At 46.2% G+C, this 18,752-nt stretch overlaps 1 protein-coding gene across 1 annotated transcript in view; it reads right to left on the reverse strand.

The window, feature by feature from the left end:
- NRBP1 (nuclear receptor binding protein 1) overlaps positions 1-18,752 on the reverse strand; it is a 228,668-nt gene that overhangs the window by 77,723 nt on the left and 132,193 nt on the right. The window contains exons 12-13 of the mRNA XM_069233574.1: positions 15,882-15,932; positions 5,065-5,200 (exon numbers count right to left, since the gene is read on the reverse strand). Of these exons, the coding sequence (XP_069089675.1) occupies positions 5,065-5,200; positions 15,882-15,932 (187 nt within the window). The remainder of the gene's footprint in view (positions 1-5,064; positions 5,201-15,881; positions 15,933-18,752) is intronic.

The raw sequence follows: 18,752 nt of genomic DNA on the forward strand, positions 1-18,752 counted from the left end.
TGCAATCCTATGAGAAGGCAGCACAAGCAGCAGTGAAACTAAATAGGCTGTGTCACTACCAGGACAGTCCACACTACTAGGCACATGTCCTGCCTTCTACATACAAAGCACCCTGCCCATAGGGCTAGCTAGGGCCTACCATAGGAGTGACTTACATATAGTAAAATGGGTGTTCAGGGCCTGGCAAGTACATTTAGATGCCAGGTCCCTGTGGCAGAAAACTGCGCACAGACCCTGCGCTAGCAGGCCTGAGACAGGTTTGAAAGGCTACTTCAGTGGGTGGCGCAAGCAGCGCTGCAGGCCCACTAGTAGCATTTAATTTACAGGCCCTGGGTATGGGACTTGCAGATAAATTAAATTAAATATGCCAATTAGGTATAAGCCAATCATACCAACTTTAGAAGGGAGAGCACCTGCACTTTAGCATAATCAGCACTGATAAAGTGCAGAGAGTCCTAGGAGGAAGGAGGCAAAAAGTTAGGGGATGAACCTTCCAAAAGGGCCAGGTCCAAGAGGTAGTAAACCAAAGGGAAAGTTGGGTATGGTGACAGGGCATATTCTAATCTGTTGAGATTCACCCCTGCTACTCCCCCCCCTAATTACTTTAGCCAAGGCAGACGAGCTACATTAGCATAACTCTGCTACAAGCCAGTCAAAGCACCAAATCCCTTTGGATGTGTATGTATGTATGTATGTATGTATACCGTATTTGTAAAGTGCCTTCCAACTCACAAAGCATTGAAGCGCTAAAAAGGTGAGCGGGGAGGGGGAAAAAAAGCAAGATCCAGGGAAAACCACCCATAACAGCAGACAGAAAAAAAAGAATTAAGGATACAAGCCAGGGCACAGAGCGAAGGCTATCAAGGGAAGAGCCATGTTTTAACCAGTTTCCTGAACTTTAGGTAAGAGGGTTCTTGCCTGATGTTCAAAGGAAGTGAGTTCCAACCTTTGGCAGCAGCCACAGTGAAAGCTTTGTCACCCCATTTGGCCTTATAAGTACAGGGAATCTGAATTTGGTATGCTTTAGAGGACCTCAGATTTCTCTTAGGAACATGCCAACAGAGCCTGGTGGTGGGGTAGCGAGGGCCTATCCCATGAGTTGCTTTATACGTCAAGCAGAGCAATTTGAAAATAATACACTGAGCCACCGGGAGCCAGTGTAATTGTTTGAGAGACTCCCTGACTGCTGCCCACCGTGAAAGGTTAAGTACCGCTCTAGCAGCTGCGTTCTGAACCAATTGCAGCTTATTAATCAAGACGTTGTCCAAATTAAGGAAAAGGGCATTACAATAATCAACTTTAGACATAACCAATGCAAATATGGCAGAGACTCTCCATTCATGCTGGAGGTAAGGAAACATTTTCCTAAGCATTTTAATGAACCAAAGGCATGTCTAAGGTGTGATTTACCGGACTTTTAAATGACAAGCTATCAACAAAAAGAGTGCCCAAATTCCTACTGGTAGTGGTGGGAACAGGAAGCATACCTGTGATGTGAAGAAAGTGAACATGCCCCTCATGTCTACATGCCTCTCCTTAACTGTCCTGTGTGGCAGTGAGCACACCGCTGTGTGCAAAAATGTATTTGTGCAGTTGTTTGTGTGTATGTGCAACCTTATACAGGACATGATATGCAAGTCTTCACAAAATGGTGCTTGTCTTGCCGGCATGATAAACGGTCTATCCTTTTTTCCCTGTCTTCTAGTAGGAATGGCAGAGGAACCATGAAAACTGTAAAGGTTTGTCTGATCAACATGTGTTTTAGTAAAGAACATGTTCACCCGTGGGCTTCCTGGCACTGAGACACGTAATTTTCAGGAGTTGCGACCCATAATGCCCAGGTAGGAAAGGGTAAAGCCAAAAAATGAGTCACAGTTATGATTGTAGAAATGTTAGGATTTAAGATGATGCCGACCTTTTGGCTGGCCTCGATTTCTGCTGGCTGTCACCACTTTGGATAAATGCTGGCCTCCTTCCACAAGTTGACTGTCTACCATCAGCACAGATGCTTTACCAGGGAGAGGGACCCATTTGCAGTAGACCTATCTAAAGGGTGGCAACAAACCCTAGACCACAAATAAAGCCTCACTTGCAGTGCCACGACTTGGACTACTCAGGTAGAGGAGCAGAGTCTTGTCCAAAAGAACAAAAAGGCATGGTCTAGATGACTGATACCTTTATGAGGAAACAAAAACAGTATGTTCATGATTTGGAACTCCTGGATCCATCGCAGAATGGGTTCCAGAAGCACAGTACAGAATCTACCCTGATTTCCACTACAGAATTTATTCGTAGGCAAGGGGATCAGAGAGGGTCGTCTGTTATGGTCCTGCTGGACCGGTCTGCAGCCTTCGACACCAATTTCCCCATTGGTACTGTGAGACAGGCTTCGGCAGACCGGGATGAAGGAAAGGGCCCTTAAGCTGGTGGAGTCTTTCTTAGGGGACAGGACCATCAGTGAGTTGTGGAGGTTTTAGCACAGCCCCCTTCCAGCTTCCTTGTGGAGTCCCTCAAGGGTCATCTTTAAGCCCCACCTCATTTAATCTGTATGTGGCCACTGTGGCAAAATTGGTACGATTGTTCGGTATTCAAGTATCATCCTATGCAAATGATACTCCAATCGTGTCCATCACAGAGGACTGGGAGGAGGTAGCAGACAGGTTTAAAAGGTGTATGGGAGGAGTCTGCAGATGGATGAGGGAACTGGTTGAAAATGAACAGGGAGAAAAAAAGATCATGCTGTTCGGAATGGACGGCTCCATCCGGAATAATTGCTGTTGGCCAAAAAATTTTGATGAATTACCCACCCCAGTGAGGACAACAAAATACATGGGTGTCATGTTTGAAAATACGTTGTCATTTGACACCCAGATTAATAGAAAAGTGAGTTCCTGTTTCTGGTTGATTAAATTTAAAGAAAATATTTTGCGCTATCTCCCTAAAGACCCCAGGTTGTCAGTGGTCATTGGTCTTGTCACCTCTCGCTTAGATTACTACGACACCCTGTATCTTAATATCAACCAACTACCTCCACAAATTACAGCATATGGTTGCTTGACTGGTCTGGGACTTCCCAGACAAAGCTCTGTGAGGTATGGCCTCAGATCTTTGCACTGGCTGCCAGTTAAAGTGGATTGGTTTCAAAGCACTTTGACTCAAAGCCCTCTATTTGCAAGGGTCTCAATATCTCAGATCAACCCGGAATTGGTGTGTTCCCACCAGGACCTTGAGATCAGCAGGACAGTTTAAGGTGAGGGTGCCATGGTGCAGGAAATCGAGATGGGGAGATCGGGCTTTTTCTGTAACAGAAGCTAGGTTGCTCAATTCTCATCCTGGTCTTATTAGGTAGGTGTCCGAGTTTGCACAGGCCTTTTCGGAAGCAAGTGAAAACATGGCTCTTCAAGTTATTCTCCAGTAGAGGGGTCAGTATGAGGTATGGTTGTTTTCAGGTTTGACAGTACTGCTTTCCCTTGATCCGACACCTCCTAGCGCTTTGATGCATGGTGGCCTAAATGCACTTTATAAATGGCAAAAATACAAATACCTCAAGAAATGATTGTCGCATCTGCCTACAAAATTACACAGGCAGACAAGTCGTATCACGTTTCCTTTGTTTACTCTTTGGTCATGCTGCCCAGCATTGGTAAAAAAAAATTTTTGAAAAGGAACTAGGTCAGAAAAGTGAGACCTACCTGCTTTGCCAATGCTCGTTCTAAAATTCACTTTTTAGATCACAATAAATTACACAGTGCTACAAAAACTTGACTAAATTTCACATATTAGTGTAGAGTAAATATGGAATTGTCACATATGCACTGAAAAGGGGCACTTTTGGGGGCAGGCAGGAGGGACAGCAGGTCAGAGAAGTCTAGCCTAGGCCTGCAGAGGCTCAACTGAAAAGAGGTCACATGGACAAGACAGCTGGGTTTAGACTTCAGGCTGGTATTGATGGACCGTCTTCAACTGAGCAAACTGATCTCTGGTGACATACATTAGGAATGACTGAGTAGGCCAGGGCAGCTGCTGTTCCTTCCTCACACAACAATTTTGACATTGCAGTCATGAAGAGATGGTCTGGAACACAGAGATAACAACGGTACCCACCACAAATACTGCATTGTAACCATTGGCCAAGCAAGTACCCAAAAATTGGATAAAAATGATAATCCCTTTGCGCCACCACTGTATTGTGCATCAATGGGCTATTGCAGTCTCAACTTTCATTTTCAGCCTTGAGGAGGAATCGGACAGAGGACATTTTGGAAAACTGAGCTTTCAGCATTGAGAAACTGTGGAAGGGGACATCTCAAATACTTCACAAACCAAAGCCAGGAGTACCAAGAATAAGGAGTTCTGTTTTACAACTGAAAAAATTACACATTTTCTTCAACTCTCATTAATCTAGCAACCCTGAAATATTCTCAAAGGGCATCAAATCAAGGTATGTTTTTACAGCATGTTGATTTCTTAGGATTATCTGTAAGTGTAACTGAGTAAGGTGAAAGTGTTAATGATAGTTTTGAAATTGCCATGCACAGTATCACAGTTTCACTCTACCCTATCATTAAGTGGTAATTCCAGTTAGCCTCAAAGGCATCAGTGTGCACCAACACGCTTCGGACATTAACTGGAATCAAACAATACATAATATGCATAACTATGCGCTCTAAAGCCAAAGAGATCAGGATGAACCTTGAAAATACTCTTGGCCTACAGTTCAGCCACAGCTCATGTTGAAAACTCCATGAATAACAAGGTGTTATGGGGGACTTGGGGAAACGACAGGCAGAGCCAGTAACCCCTGCAGCCACTTCATCCTTAAAAATAAGAGCAATAAAATAGCATACCAGGTCCTCCGTTCCTGTCCTTTCCGTAAAGGAATCTGCAGGGTGAGCACAATACCTAAGGACTCTTCCAAATCACTGCGAGGAGAAGAATCCAGTACTACAGACTCACTCGAGCAGATCCCCCACAACCCTCATCTCGAGACTTAGTCTGTAGAATGCTGGTTTAAAATATGTAATATTGCATCTACCAGTTATCTAAACCTTTGTTCCAATTCACCTTCCTGGTCTCTAGCTCCGCAGGCTCGGGTGTGGGGGTCTTCACAGATGGAGGGACGATGGGAGACTTCACAACTTCTTGCTGCGGCTGCTGATGTCTCGGCATTCCAAAGGCTGTAAGAGGGTAGATTCCATTCCTGTGAGGGATAAATAATCCTTAGATCTACACTTTTAAGCCAATCAATTAACAGTTTTACCACGATGAATGTATTGCTCTAAGTGATATCACATAAAACTGTTCTGAAGTAAAGTTAATGTTATTTACGCTGAGCTTCGTTAATTACAACTTGTTTTTCTTCTAAAAGTTTTTCAAGTCATAAGGACTTGGTGACTCCTCATCTTCGATCCACATGGGCACAGTGTAAGGAAATGCCTCCTTGGCATGGTTACCCCCTGACTTTTTGCCTTTGCTGATGCTATGTTTTGAATTGAAAGTGTGCTGAGGCCTGCTAACCAGGCCCCAGCACCAGTGTTCTTTCCCTAACCTGTACTTTTGATTCCACAATTGGCACACCCTGGCACCCAGATAAGTCCCTTGTAACTGGTACCTCTGGTACCAAGGGCCCTGATGCCAGGGAAGGTCTCTAAGGACTGCAGCATGTATTATGCCACCCTAGAGACCCCTCACCCAGCACAGACACACTGCTTACCAGCTTGTGTGTGCTAGTGAGAACAAAATGAGTAAGTCGACATGGCACTCCCCTCAGGGTGCCATGCCAGCCTCTCACTGCCTATGCAGTATAGGTAAGACACCCCTCTAGCAGGCCTTACAGCCCTAAGGCAGGGTGCACTATACCATAGGTGAGGGTACCAGTGCATGAGCACTGTGCCCCTACAGTGTCTAAGCAAAACCTTAGACATTGTAAGTGCAGGGTAGCCATAAGAGTATATGGTCTGGGAGTCTGTCAAACACGAACTCCACAGCACCATAATGGCTACACTGAAAACTGAGAAGTTTGGTATCAAACTTCTCAGCACAATAAATGCACACTGATGCCAGTGTACATTTTATTGTAAAATACACCACAGAGGGCACCTTAGAGGTGCCCCCTGAAACTTAACCGACTATCTGTGTAGGCTGACTGGTTCCAGCAGCCTGCCACACTAGAGACATGTTGCTGGCCCCATGGGGAGAGTGCCTTTGTCACTCTGAGGCCAGTAACAAAGCCTGCACTGGGTGGAGATGCTAACACCTCCCCCAGGCAGGAGCTGTAACACCTGGCGGTGAGCCTCAAAGGCTCACCCCTTTGTCACAGCACCGCGGGACACTCCAGCTAGTGGAGTTGCCCGCCCCCTCCGGCCCCCACTTTTGGCGGCAAGGCCGGAGAAAATAATGAGAATAACAAGGAGGAGTCACTGGCCAGTCAGGACAGCCCCTAAGGTGTCATGAGCTGAGGTGACTAACTTTTAGAAATCCTCCATCTTGCAGATGGAGGATTCCCCCAATAGGATTAGGGATGTGACCCCCTCCCCTTGGGAGGGGGCACAAAGAGGGTGTACCCACCCTCAGGGCTAGTAGCCATTGGCTACTAACCCCCCAGACCTAAACACGCCCTTAAATTTAGTATTTAAGGGCTCTCCCTGAACCTAGAAACTAGATTCCTGAAACTACAACAAGAAGGACTGCCTAGCTGAAAACCCCTGCAGAGGAAGACCAGAAGACAACAACTGCCTTGGCTCCAGAAACTCACCGGCCTGTCTCCTGCCTTCCAAAGAACTCTGCTCCAGCGACGCCTTCCAAAGGGACCAGCGACCTCTGAATCCTCTGAGGACTGCCCTGCTTCAACGACAAGAAACTCCCGAGGACAGCGGACCTGCTCCAAAAAGACTGCAACTTTATCCAAAGGAGCAGCTTTAAAGAACCCTGCAATTTCCCCGCAAGAAGCGTGAGACTTGCAACACTGCACCCGGCGACCCAGACTCGGCTGGTGGAGAACCAACACCTCAGGGAGGACCCCCGGACTACTCTACGACTGAGTACCAAAACCGGTCCCCCCTGAGCCCCCACAGCGCCGCCTGCAGAGGGAATCCCGAGGCTTCCCCTGACCGCGACTCTCTGAAACCTAAGTCCCGATGCCTGGAAAAGACCCTGCACCCGCAGCCCCCAGGACCGGACTTTCACTGCAGAAGTGACCCCCAGGAGTCCCTCTCCCTTGCCCAAGTGGAGGTTTCCCCGAGGAAACCCCCCCCCTTGCCTGCCTGCAGCGCTGAAGAGATCCCTTGATCTCTCATTGACTTCCATTGCGAACCCGACGCTTGTTCTAAAACTGCACCCGGCCGCCCCCGCGCCGCTGAGGGTCAAATTTCTGTGTGGGCTTGTGTCCCCCCCCCCCCCCCCCCCCCGGTGCCCTACAAAACCCCCCTGGTCTGCCCTCCGAAGACGCGGGTACTTACCTGCTGGCAGACTGGAACCGGGGCACCCCCTTCTCTCCATTGAAGCCTATGCGTTTTGGGCACCATTTTGAACTCTGCACCTGACCGGCCCTGAGCTGCTGGTGTGGTAACTTTGGGGTTGCTCTGAACCCCCAACGGTGGGCTACCTTGGACCAAGAACTGAACCCTGTAAGTGTCTTACTTACCTGGTAAAACTAACAAAAACTTACCTCCACCAGGAACTGTGAAAATTGCACTAAGTGTCCACTTTTAAAATAGCTATTTGTGAATAACTTGAAAAGTATACATGCAATTGAAATGATTCAAAGTTCCTAATGTACTTACCTGCAATACCTTTCAAACAAGATATTACATGTTAAATTTGAACCTGTGGTTCTTAAAATAAACTAAGAAAAGATATTTTTCTATACAAAACCTACAGGCTGGATTTGTCTCTGAGTGTGTGTACCTCATTTATTGTCTATGTGTATGTACAACAAATGCTTAACACTACTCCTTGGATAAGCCTACTGCTCGACCACACTACCACAAAATAGAGCATTAGTATTATCTATTTTTACCACTATTTTACCTCTAAGGGGAACCCTTGGACTCTGTGCATGCTATTCCTTACTTTGAAATAGCACATACAGAGCCAACTTCCTACACACAGACTATCGTTAAGATTGTTTTTCGCCCAAAAGGTGACAGCAGGAATGGAGTAGTGAGCAGACAGGAACAGTACATGCATACAGAGAGAATAGTATCAAGTGAAAGAACTGTAAAACACACTAGTGCCTGGGGAGGCGAGTGGACATTAGTCTGGTGAGCACAACACAGATTCCAGGCTGGTGCTGGAGGTACCCTTGACGGAATAACATGCTTAAAACCCTACATAAAAGCTTTAACTACAAGAATTTGGAGGAAGGAAGAATGATCAGTTATAAATGTACCTGGCGATGGCAGCTAAATGTAGCTGGAATGGTATGTAGGATAACCCCGACATGTGTAAGTGCAAGAGGTAACAAATAATATCTTGCACATAGGGATAAGAGGGGTTATGCGCTTTGGAGTACAGTGGTGGACAAAACACTTCCACTTTGCAGCATAGCAGTTGCCTTTACTAGCCTTCAGGCTTCCATCAGTATGCCCATGCACTCTTGGGGTAGGTTAAGCTAACCAAACTAGGACCTTAGGAGTCAAGTTGCAAGGTTGAGCCATCTAGGGTCCTGGTGTCCGACTTTGCCTGAATTAATCCACAGATGATTGCCCAGGGACTTGGGGTGTCAAAACATAGCGGCGAAATCTGGGCATGCTGAATTCTGGTATATGGCAAAAAGATGTGTTTGGGTTGCCCTCATCCCTGGAAGTAAGGAAGTAGGTCTTGAGGATGGAGTTTCCACTCATGGACTTGTTGCTTCATCCTGCTGAGCAGGTCTGCAAAGTCATAGTCCACTCCCAGAAGATAGTCCGACAGGAGATTAACTTTGGGATGGATAGCCCAGTGCAAGATTTGCTGTGTGAAGGCAGAAAGCTGAGGACAGTGAGCACCTCCTTGCTTCTATAGCTAGAACATGGTGGTCACGTTGTCTGTCCACACAAGGACTACCTTGACTTGAATCTGTTAAAGAAATGCTTTGAGAGATGGATGAACGACTAACCATTCCAAGTGGTTGATGTGAAGATCTCTTCAATGAAGTGGCCACATACGCTTAAGTGTCATGCCATTGAGGTGTTCGCCATCGGACTAGAGATGCATCTGGGTCTGTAAAGAGCCTGCCCTGCCACAGATTGCTGCTGTTCCACCACTTCAGAGAGATGGGTGCTAGCCCTTACCAACACTAGATCCTCAGACCCTCTGCTTGTGACCACTGGCTTAAGAGGTATTCCTGAAGTGGGCACATATGTAGTCTGGCATGAAGCACTTACGCAATGCATGAAGCTATCATTCCCAGAAGTAGATGGAGTGGCTGAAAAAGAGTGAAGCTGCTGGAATTCTTGTACACTTTGGGGGCTGGGGAAGGCTATGCCAGCTACTGAGTGGAGTACTGATCCTAGAAAGGGTTGAAATTGAAGTGCGACTGTCGCGGACTGTGAATCCCAGACTGAAGCAGGGAGGCTGCAGTCTAGGTGTGGTTTAGGCATTCCCGTCTGCTTGAGCTCTTGATCAGGCAAATAGAGATAGGGAATGACAAGTTCCTTCCCTCCTGAGGTGAGGGGCTACCACCGCTTAACACCTGGTAATGACCCTAAGAGCTATGCTGATGCCAAAAGGTAGTACCTCAAGATGGTAGCGTTGACCACTTCCCATGGAGTGGCGTTAATGCTGATTAAATGGATGAACAGAGATGTAAATGTGGTGTCCTTCAGGTCTCCTGTGGCCATGAAGACCCCTTGCTGCACTTGGGGGATGACATCCTGTAAGGTGACCATATGGAAGTATTCTGAAAATACATATCTGGTGAGAGGAGAGACTGAGGATTGGTCTGAGGGATTCATCTTTCTTGGGAATGAGGACATTTAGGGAATAAACACCTTTTTCCTAATGCTTATGGGGTGTGGCACTGGTTCAATGGCTCCTTAGAGTAGGACCAACTGAAACTCCTCTTGCAGCAATGAGAGATGTTCTGGGCTGAGAGTGTGGGTGGAATTCTTGGTAGGGTTGAGATCAGCCGTAGACAGTAACTGCTCGATGATGGATAGGATCCACCTGCCTGTGGTAATCTCTTCCCAGCAGGGAGTGAGAGCTCAAAGTCTCTCTCAACCAGTGTTTTGAGACACGGGGTGGAACGCAAGTTTTTGGATGTGGTGGTTCCCTTACCAGTGCTGCCTCTACCTCACCCCTTGGAGCCATTTCCTCTAAATGAGCCTTGTGTGAAACCACTGCCACCATGTTAGTGGTAGACCTGCTGCTTTCTGAGGAAGTGGCATTCAAACCCTTTCTTGGCTGCTGACTCAAAGGAGTGCCTGTCAGATGGAACCTTAGCAGTCTGTGTCTGATTTTTCAAGCATGGAGTCAACCTGCATTCCGAACAGTTGTTCCCATTGAGTGGAAGGTTGACTAGGTGCTGGTGCACCTCTGACTTCAAGCCAGGCACGCCTAGCTAGGAATGGCACTGCAGGATGACAGGTGTTCACTTTCCCGGCCGATGCACCTGCTGTATCCAAATAACACCAAATGGTTGAGTTAGAAATGGCATTACCCTTCCTCCACATGCTCTTCCCTCCCGCTTGTGATACTAGTCTGGGTGGTGTTGCAAAAGCCCTTTGATCTCTGAGAGTTCCTTCATAGCTAGAGATGCAACCCACAGAATTGGTGATGCACCTACTGCTACTTTTCCCCACAGCATTTATCTGTTTGTTGTCCTTACCAAGGGGTGGGGCATCCCCAGTGGCCTGGACTTTTACCTTTTTCCCCAGCAGTAGTAACTACTGAAGTCAGGTGGGACAGGACCCCCTGATCTACTGGGTCAGAGGGCACCAGTTTGTATTTTTTCCTGATGTGTTGTGTGACAATGCGAGAGTTAACCTGGCCCTTTAAAATGTCGGGGGCAGACTTAATCATGCCCTTGAGCAAGGGGAGGAACTGGACAGAGGGCTTGAGGGTCAAGAGCATCTCAACCTAGAAGGATTTATCTTCGGTAGCAGCGTACATCTTTACCTTATGGTAGGGTTGCTACGTGATGCATAACACTATGGAATAGTGTAGTCAGATGGGGAGGCCCCGACTTGAAAGTGCTCAAGGTCTGGATCTGTCCGAGGGACTAGATCATAGTCCTCCCAGGGATCTCGAGACACCAGTATAGACTGGGGCAAAGTCTTCAGCCAGAGAATAAGGGCCAGTGTCAGATTAGGACTTCGAGAAGCGCATATGACAGTGGGGAGGAGGAGGTTTGTCTTTAGATTTCTTGGGAGGCAAGAGAGCACGAGTGTACCAGATCAGGACTTTATGTAAGGCAAACCTGTTTTATTTCGGTAGAGCCTTTTGTAAGGAAATGCCTCCTTGGCATGGTTGCCCCCTGACTTTTTGCCTTTGCTGATGCTATGTTTACAATTGAAAGTGTGCTGAGGCCTGCTAACCAGGCCCCAGCACCAGTGTTCTTTCCCTAACCTGTACTTTTGTATCCACAATTGGCAGACCCTGGCATCCAGATAAGTCCCTTGTAACTGGTACTTCTAGTACCAAGGGCCCTGATGCCAAGGAAGGTCTCTAAGGGCTGCAGCATGTCTTATGCCACCCTGGAGACCCCTCACTCAGCACAGACACACTGCTTGCCAGCTTGTGTGTGCTAGTGAGGACAAAACGAGTAAGTCGACATGGCACTCCCCTCAGGGTGCCATGCCAGCCTCTCACTGCCTATGCAGTATAGGTAAGACACCCCTCTAGCAGGCCTTACAGCCCTAAGGCAGGGTGCACTATACCATAGGTGAGGGTACCAGTGCATGAGCATGGTACCCCTACAGTGTCTAAACAAAACCTTAGACATTGTAAGTGCAGGGTAGCCATAAGAGTATATGGTCTGGGAGTCTGTCAAACACGAACTCCACAGCACCATAATGGCTACACTGAAAACTGGGAAGTTTGGTATCAAACTTCTCAGCACAATAAATGCACACTGATGCCAGTGTACATTTTATTGTAAAATACACCACAGAGGTGCCCCCTGAAACTTAACCGACTATCTGTGTAGGCTGACTAGTTTTAGCAGCCTGCCACAAACCGAGACATGTTGCTGGCCCCATGGGGAGAGTGCCTTTGTCACTCTGAGGCCAGTAACAAAGCCTGCACTGGGTGGAGATGCTAACACCTCTCCCAGGCAGGAATTGTCACACCTGGCGGTGAGCCTCAAAGGCTCACCTCCTTTGTGCCAACCCAGCAGGACACTCCAGCTAGTGGAGTTGCCCGCCCCCTCCGGCCAGGCCCCACTTTTGGCGGCAAGGCCGGAGAAAATAATGAGAATAACAAGGAGGAGTCACTGGCCAGTCAGGACAGCCCCTAAGGTGTCCTGAGCTGAGGTGACTCTAACTTTTAGAAATCCTCCATCTTGCAGATGGAGGATTCCCCCAATAGGATTAGGGATGTGACCCCCTCCCCTTGGGAGGAGGCACAAAGAGGGTGTACCCACCCTCAGGGCTAGTGGCCATTGGCTACTAACCCCCCAGACCTAAACACGCCCTTAAATTTAGTATTTAAGGGCTACCCTGAACCCTAGAAAATTAGATTCCTGCAACTACAAGAAGAAGGACTGCCTAGCTGAAAACCCCTGCAGAGGAAGACCAGAAGACGACAACTGCCTTGGCTCCAGAAACTCACCGGCCTGTCTCCTGCCTTCCAAAGATCCTGCTCCAGCGACGCCTTCCAAAGGGACCAGCGACCTCGACATCCTCTGAGGACTGCCCCTGCTTCGAAAAGACAAGAAACTCCCGAGGACAGCGGACCTGCTCCAAGAAAAGCTGCAACTTTGTTTCCAGCAGCTTTAAAGAACCCTGCAAGCTCCCCGCAAGAAGCGTGAGACTTGCAACACTGCACCCGGCGACCCCGACTCGGCTGGTGGCGATCCAACACCTCAGGAGGGACCCCAGGACTACTCTGATACTGTGAGTACCAAAACCTGTCCCCCCTGAGCCCCCACAGCGCCGCCTGCAGAGGGAATCCCGAGGCTTCCCCTGACCGCGACTCTTTGAACCTAAAGTCCCGACGCCTGGGAGAGACCCTGCACCCGCAGCCCCCAGGACCTGAAGGACCGGACTTTCACTGGAGAAGTGACCCCCAGGAGTCCCTCTCCCTTGCCCAAGTGGAGGTTTCCCCGAGGAATCCCCCCCTTGCCTGCCTGCAGCGCTGAAGCGATCCCGAGATCTCTCATAGACTAACATTGCGAACCCGACGCTTGTTTCTACACTGCACCCGGCTGCCCCCGCGCCGCTGAGGGTGAAATTTCTGTGTGGACCTGTGTCCCCCCCGGTGCCCTACAAAACCCCCCTGGTCTGCCCTCCGAAGACGCGGGTACTTACCTGCAAGCAGACCGGAACCGGGGCACCCCCTTCTCTCCATTCTAGCCTATGTGTTTTGGGCACCACTTGGAACTCTGCACCTGACCGGCCCTGAGCTGCTGGTGTGGTGACTTTGGGGTTGCTCTGAACCCCCAACGGTGGGCTACCTTGGACCAAGAACTGAACCCTGTAAGTGTCCTACTTACCTGGTAAAACTAACAAAAACTTACCTCCCCCAGGAACTGTGAAAATTGCACTAAGTGTCCACTTTTAAACAGCTATTTGTCAATAACTTGAAAAGTATACATGCAATTTTGATGATTTGAAGTTCCTAAAGTACTTACCTGCAATACCTTTCGAATGAGCTATTACATGTAGAATTTGAACCTGTGGTTCTTAAAATAAACTAAGAAAAGATATTTTTCTATATAAAAACCTATTGGCTGGATTTGTCTCTGAGTGTGTGTACCTCATTTATTGTCTATGTGTATGTACAACAAATGCTTAACACTACTCCTTGGATAAGCCTACTGCTCGACCACACTACCACAAAATAGAGCATTAGTATTATCTATTTTTACCACTATTTTACCTCTAAGGGGAACCCTTGGACTCTGTGCATGCTATTCCTTACTTTGAAATAGCACATACAGAGCCAACTTCCTACACCTTTTAAGAGTGTTGTGGGTCCAATTTAGTCGCTTGAGCACAGTGATAGCTTAGGCTTGTGGCCTGTGCCCTTTCACCCCGTTCTCATGCACTGTCCTTTTACTCATTCTCTTTTTCTAATTTTTAGTGGTTTTGTATTTATTTCATTATCAGCCACTATCCTGCGGCAGCATCATTATCAGCAAAATGGATGAGATACTTTGCATCAGGTTCTTTTCCTTGGAATCACATGAACGGAATGAGGCACACATTTTGTATTGCTGGCCCCAAGCCTGCATAAACAGTCATGTGCTTATGTACATACCTGCATCTGGCTTCGGTGCATTAACAAACAAGTCCCCTATGAAAACATCTTGGTGGACAAAGGTAATTAGAGGGGGGGTTCCAGGCAGAATTTCCATCCCTGCTGCAAACTGGTTTTCAGCAGACCTCAGCCTTTGTGTCTCCACGGATCCTGATCTGGAGACTGGCGGCCTGACCTTGTAACAAGGTAACGGGGTGGGTGTGCTTCTCATGGACACTGTATGGACAGATTTGGCTTACATCGCTATGCTTTTGCTTAGGGGCTAGAGATTAAGCTTTTAGGTAGGTATTGTATCTCATGCTATGACAATATGTGGGGCTGGTTATATTTACATCTCTAATTTTCACAATCCTGATTTGGTTATTCCTCATTATCCTAATCATTGCATTTTGTCATAGATTGCAGTCTTTTCAATAAATGTATTGAAAACTGCCCTGCATCTCCTTTGCCTATTTAACAGAGCTGTTTGTGAAGAGAAAAGGAGAAGGCTTGTTTCCACCTTTATTAACCTGAGGGGTCTTCAGTATTCAGAGTTGTGGAAGGTCAGGTGACTCACCAAATGCATCATCCTGTTGCTCAGCTCCAGAGGGATCAGATGTTGCAGTTTTCTGGTGTTTCTGTAAAGAACTGAGCCAGTTTGCTGCGGTTCCACAATCAGTCTCTGCTAAGGCATAACACATCCTTTGTGTGAAACGCCTAGCAACAGTCACCACGACCCTTGTCCACTCCAAGAGGCAAAGATTGCAGACCGCATGGATATCATCCCAGGTGTATTTAGAGTGACATTGGGGGGCATATCATGAAAGGTGTCCATTCTAATACCACAGGTGATGCTTCATTCTCCAAAGGGTAACCTGGATCATGCGCAGCCAGCAGACCAAAAAGCCAGGAATGGAATCAGCTCAACAGAGAATACATGAAAGAAGTTATTTGTGATGTGGTGGAAAGCGATGTACGCCAAAGCCACAACAGGAACTGACAAACTTGCCTAGACTAGGACAGCACTGAAACACGTCTGCATGCAATGGCAGAGGACAACAATGTAGTCTGTGCCCATACGCATCCATGACCAGAAGAGTAGTCACGGAGACCATGTGACTCAAGACTTCAAAAATATTAATTTTAATCACTAGATGGTAGGAGTATGCAGAGCATGTGTATATATAGCCACATATGCTACAAACACATTGTTCTTTAATTATGTCCAAGTTACTAAACTCAAGAGTGTGCCAATTCTGCAACTTACTATGGGCGAATGGTAGCCAGAGGTAGAAATATTCGACCATTCGTCAATGCTACTTCAAACATGCGTAGTGGTACTTGTTAGTTCAAGTTAAAGCATGTCAAACAATCATTAGCTTGAAATTATTGGAGACAAAACATTAACCAATGTGATTTACTCAAACAGCAGCATAATGAAAGATTGCCTTCTATACAGCCAGTATACAGCTTTCGAACCTATATGCAAACTTTACTCTTACCTCACATCTTCAAGAAACTTGTCCAGCTCCAGAGCAGGGGACTGAGAAAAGCTGGTAGGTAAGAAAAAAAATAAAAAATAAACACGGAGACTACTCATACAGCCCAGCATTTACACAAGAACCACAGACCAGTATTTGAGAAGAGAACATGTCATTTAAATGTAATCTGCAATACAAGTTTACTTGAAAACCATAAATTTAAACATTGATAGAGCTTGCTTCAGAGGAATATTTTCTGAATGACAAGAAAAGCGCCATCACGTAGGCCTTATGCTACATATGCAAAGGTTAAGGACGGAAAACAAATTGATGACATAGCAGAATTTGTTGGTATCAATGTTTTGAAGTGTATTAGGTTATGTGTCATCTAGTCAGTTGTCAAGTCACAACTTGTTGGATGTTTTGAGGAAAGTTCAAACGCCACATTCAGAACACAGCTGTGGTGCCAAAAACGTACTTTATTTGAAGATTTCTAAACATAGGATGATGAAGCTATGGTTCATTGCTTTGAAGATTAATCTGGCACAAATACCCAGCCAATAACATTGAGGTAGTCATCTCTTTAATTACACCCCACCACAACAAGCTTTAGTTGATCATCAGAACAGTTTTTATTTTTTTATAAATGCTCACATGCACATATAAAACAGCCAGACTTCTGGGTAACCATTTATATGTTCACGGCTACAGACTTGAGCTTCAAAGAAATTGAATCACTAGCAGACCTTTGAAATGAGAACAGTAAGCCACTCAAATACATGCAGAGAAATAAGTAACACTCATTGATCGGTTTGCAATGAGTGAGCTGTGGACTGAACGCCACTGTTACAGCCTGCCTAAAATATTAAATGGGGAGGTTGTGAGAAAGCAATTTACAAAATCAAGAAGCTGCAAGGTTCCAAGGCTCTGAGGTCTGCAATAAATGAACACTATCTCCTTCCACCTCTATCTGAGCCACATTTTGCAAAGGCACACACAATTGCTCCAGTGCACCGGTAGGTAGCACCATTAAACTACACAATGTCCTTGCACCCCCCCATCCCTCTCCAGAAGTGATGGTGGGGAGCTGTACATAGGCACAACCCCTGCACATCAACAATAGTTTTGTTTTTGACTTTTCTTAGCCCTCAGGCGTAGATCAATCAACACGGATTGAAGGTGACAGTGCCCTGAATCTAACTTGAATCATTTATCCATTTGGAGGGGGAAAAAAAAAAAAAGCCTGAACTAGACAGAAAGAGGAAATAGGAGCACAGCGAGTAATCAGCGGTTACAGTATTCATCAGTAAGAGTATTTACTGTCAAGGCGAGAGTGCTTGGTGAACATATGCAAAGATGCCCATGTAGTCACCTGGCAAATGTTTATGACAGGAACCTCTTATCACACTGTTGAGGCAGCTTTGGCTGTAGCAGAATGTTCCTCTAGGCCCACAGGGATATGCCTGTCAAGGGCATAGCAGGTCTTTAAAAACAGGACAATCGACCTCGAAGGAGTTTGTTTTTGCACTGTGTCCACCTTCTTAGTACCATCAAAGCCCATGAAAGCTGAATTATACTGATTTGTGCCCTTGATGTAAAAGCTCACAGCTCTGTTTGGATCAACGTGAAGCCTCCGCTACTCTTGACATGTGTGGCAGAGATAAAAAAAAGAGGGCATGATGATAGACTGAATAACGTGGAAGGGGATACAACCTCTGGCAGAAAGGACGTCTGGGACCCTGACAACAATAGGTCAAGAAGAAATCTTTTTAGCGAAAGTGTTTAATACTACTTTTTGTGAATTAAATATAAAGTATTTTAGTCAAGCTAGGTATTTTCTACAGTAACTCTCCACTGAACCAATCTGCTTTGCAATAATTAATCTTATCAAGAGTGCACTGAAAATATTTTTATTATCTTTTATATTGTATGCCAATGCCCTTGTTTATGCTAATTTCATTAGTTGAATAAAGAACTGACCTGATAGGAAAAAGTTGTATAGAAGTTGCACCAATTTTGCCTTAGACACTAGTGACTGTAAAAAAAAAAAAAACTATCTATCTATCTATCTATCTATCTAGATGAAGCACCCTAGGGAGCAGCTATACCTAGGCTTGAAAGGTGTGCACATCAAAAACTTAAGGACTTTCGTGAAGTATTATTGAGGCATAATGAAGGGCTTTGGGGGAAACGTTCACCAATCCCTTTAGCCATCTCATTGCAACAGAAGACTTGAATAAGGAAGGTAAAGGCAAAGGTAAAAAAAAAAAAAATTCAGAAGGCAGATATAAAATAAATTCCTGCGATTTCCCTGCACACTGGTAGGTGGCATCATGCAGCTCCAGATGGAATCAGCGCCACACCAGAAAGGATGCCAGACCCATAAAGTCACCACCCGATGCCCTGAAACTTGTCCGTCACATCAGACGAAGAGCCACTGGCTGATCAAATTATACCATGACCAGATCTCTAAATTGGGACCTTTAAAACCGAGAAACAAGTACATTCCACAGAATAGGAAGATGGGATTGTAGGGAGCAAGCTTTGCATATAATATACCAGACTGAGGTATAGTGTTCACAGAGTCCATTTCCCAGAGACTTTACAGGGGCTAAAGTAGATAATTCTATTGCTCTCTTTTGTGGTAGTGTGGTTGAGCAGTTAGGCTTATCAGAGGGTATTGCTAAGCATTTGTTGTACACACACGAAGCACACTCTCAATGACTAACTCCAGGACATGTTTTATGTATCAAAAATATACTTTGTTGCTTTATTTCTAGAACCAAAAGGATCTTTGTTGCAGGTAAGGAAAATGTCACTTACCCAGTGTACATCTGTTCGTGGCATTAGTCGCTGCAGATTCACATGTTGTGCATAGTCCGCCGTCTGGTG

This window comes from Pleurodeles waltl, chromosome 5 (genome assembly GCF_031143425.1).
Source record: "Pleurodeles waltl isolate 20211129_DDA chromosome 5, aPleWal1.hap1.20221129, whole genome shotgun sequence".
Taxonomy (NCBI): Eukaryota; Metazoa; Chordata; class Amphibia; order Caudata; family Salamandridae; genus Pleurodeles; species Pleurodeles waltl.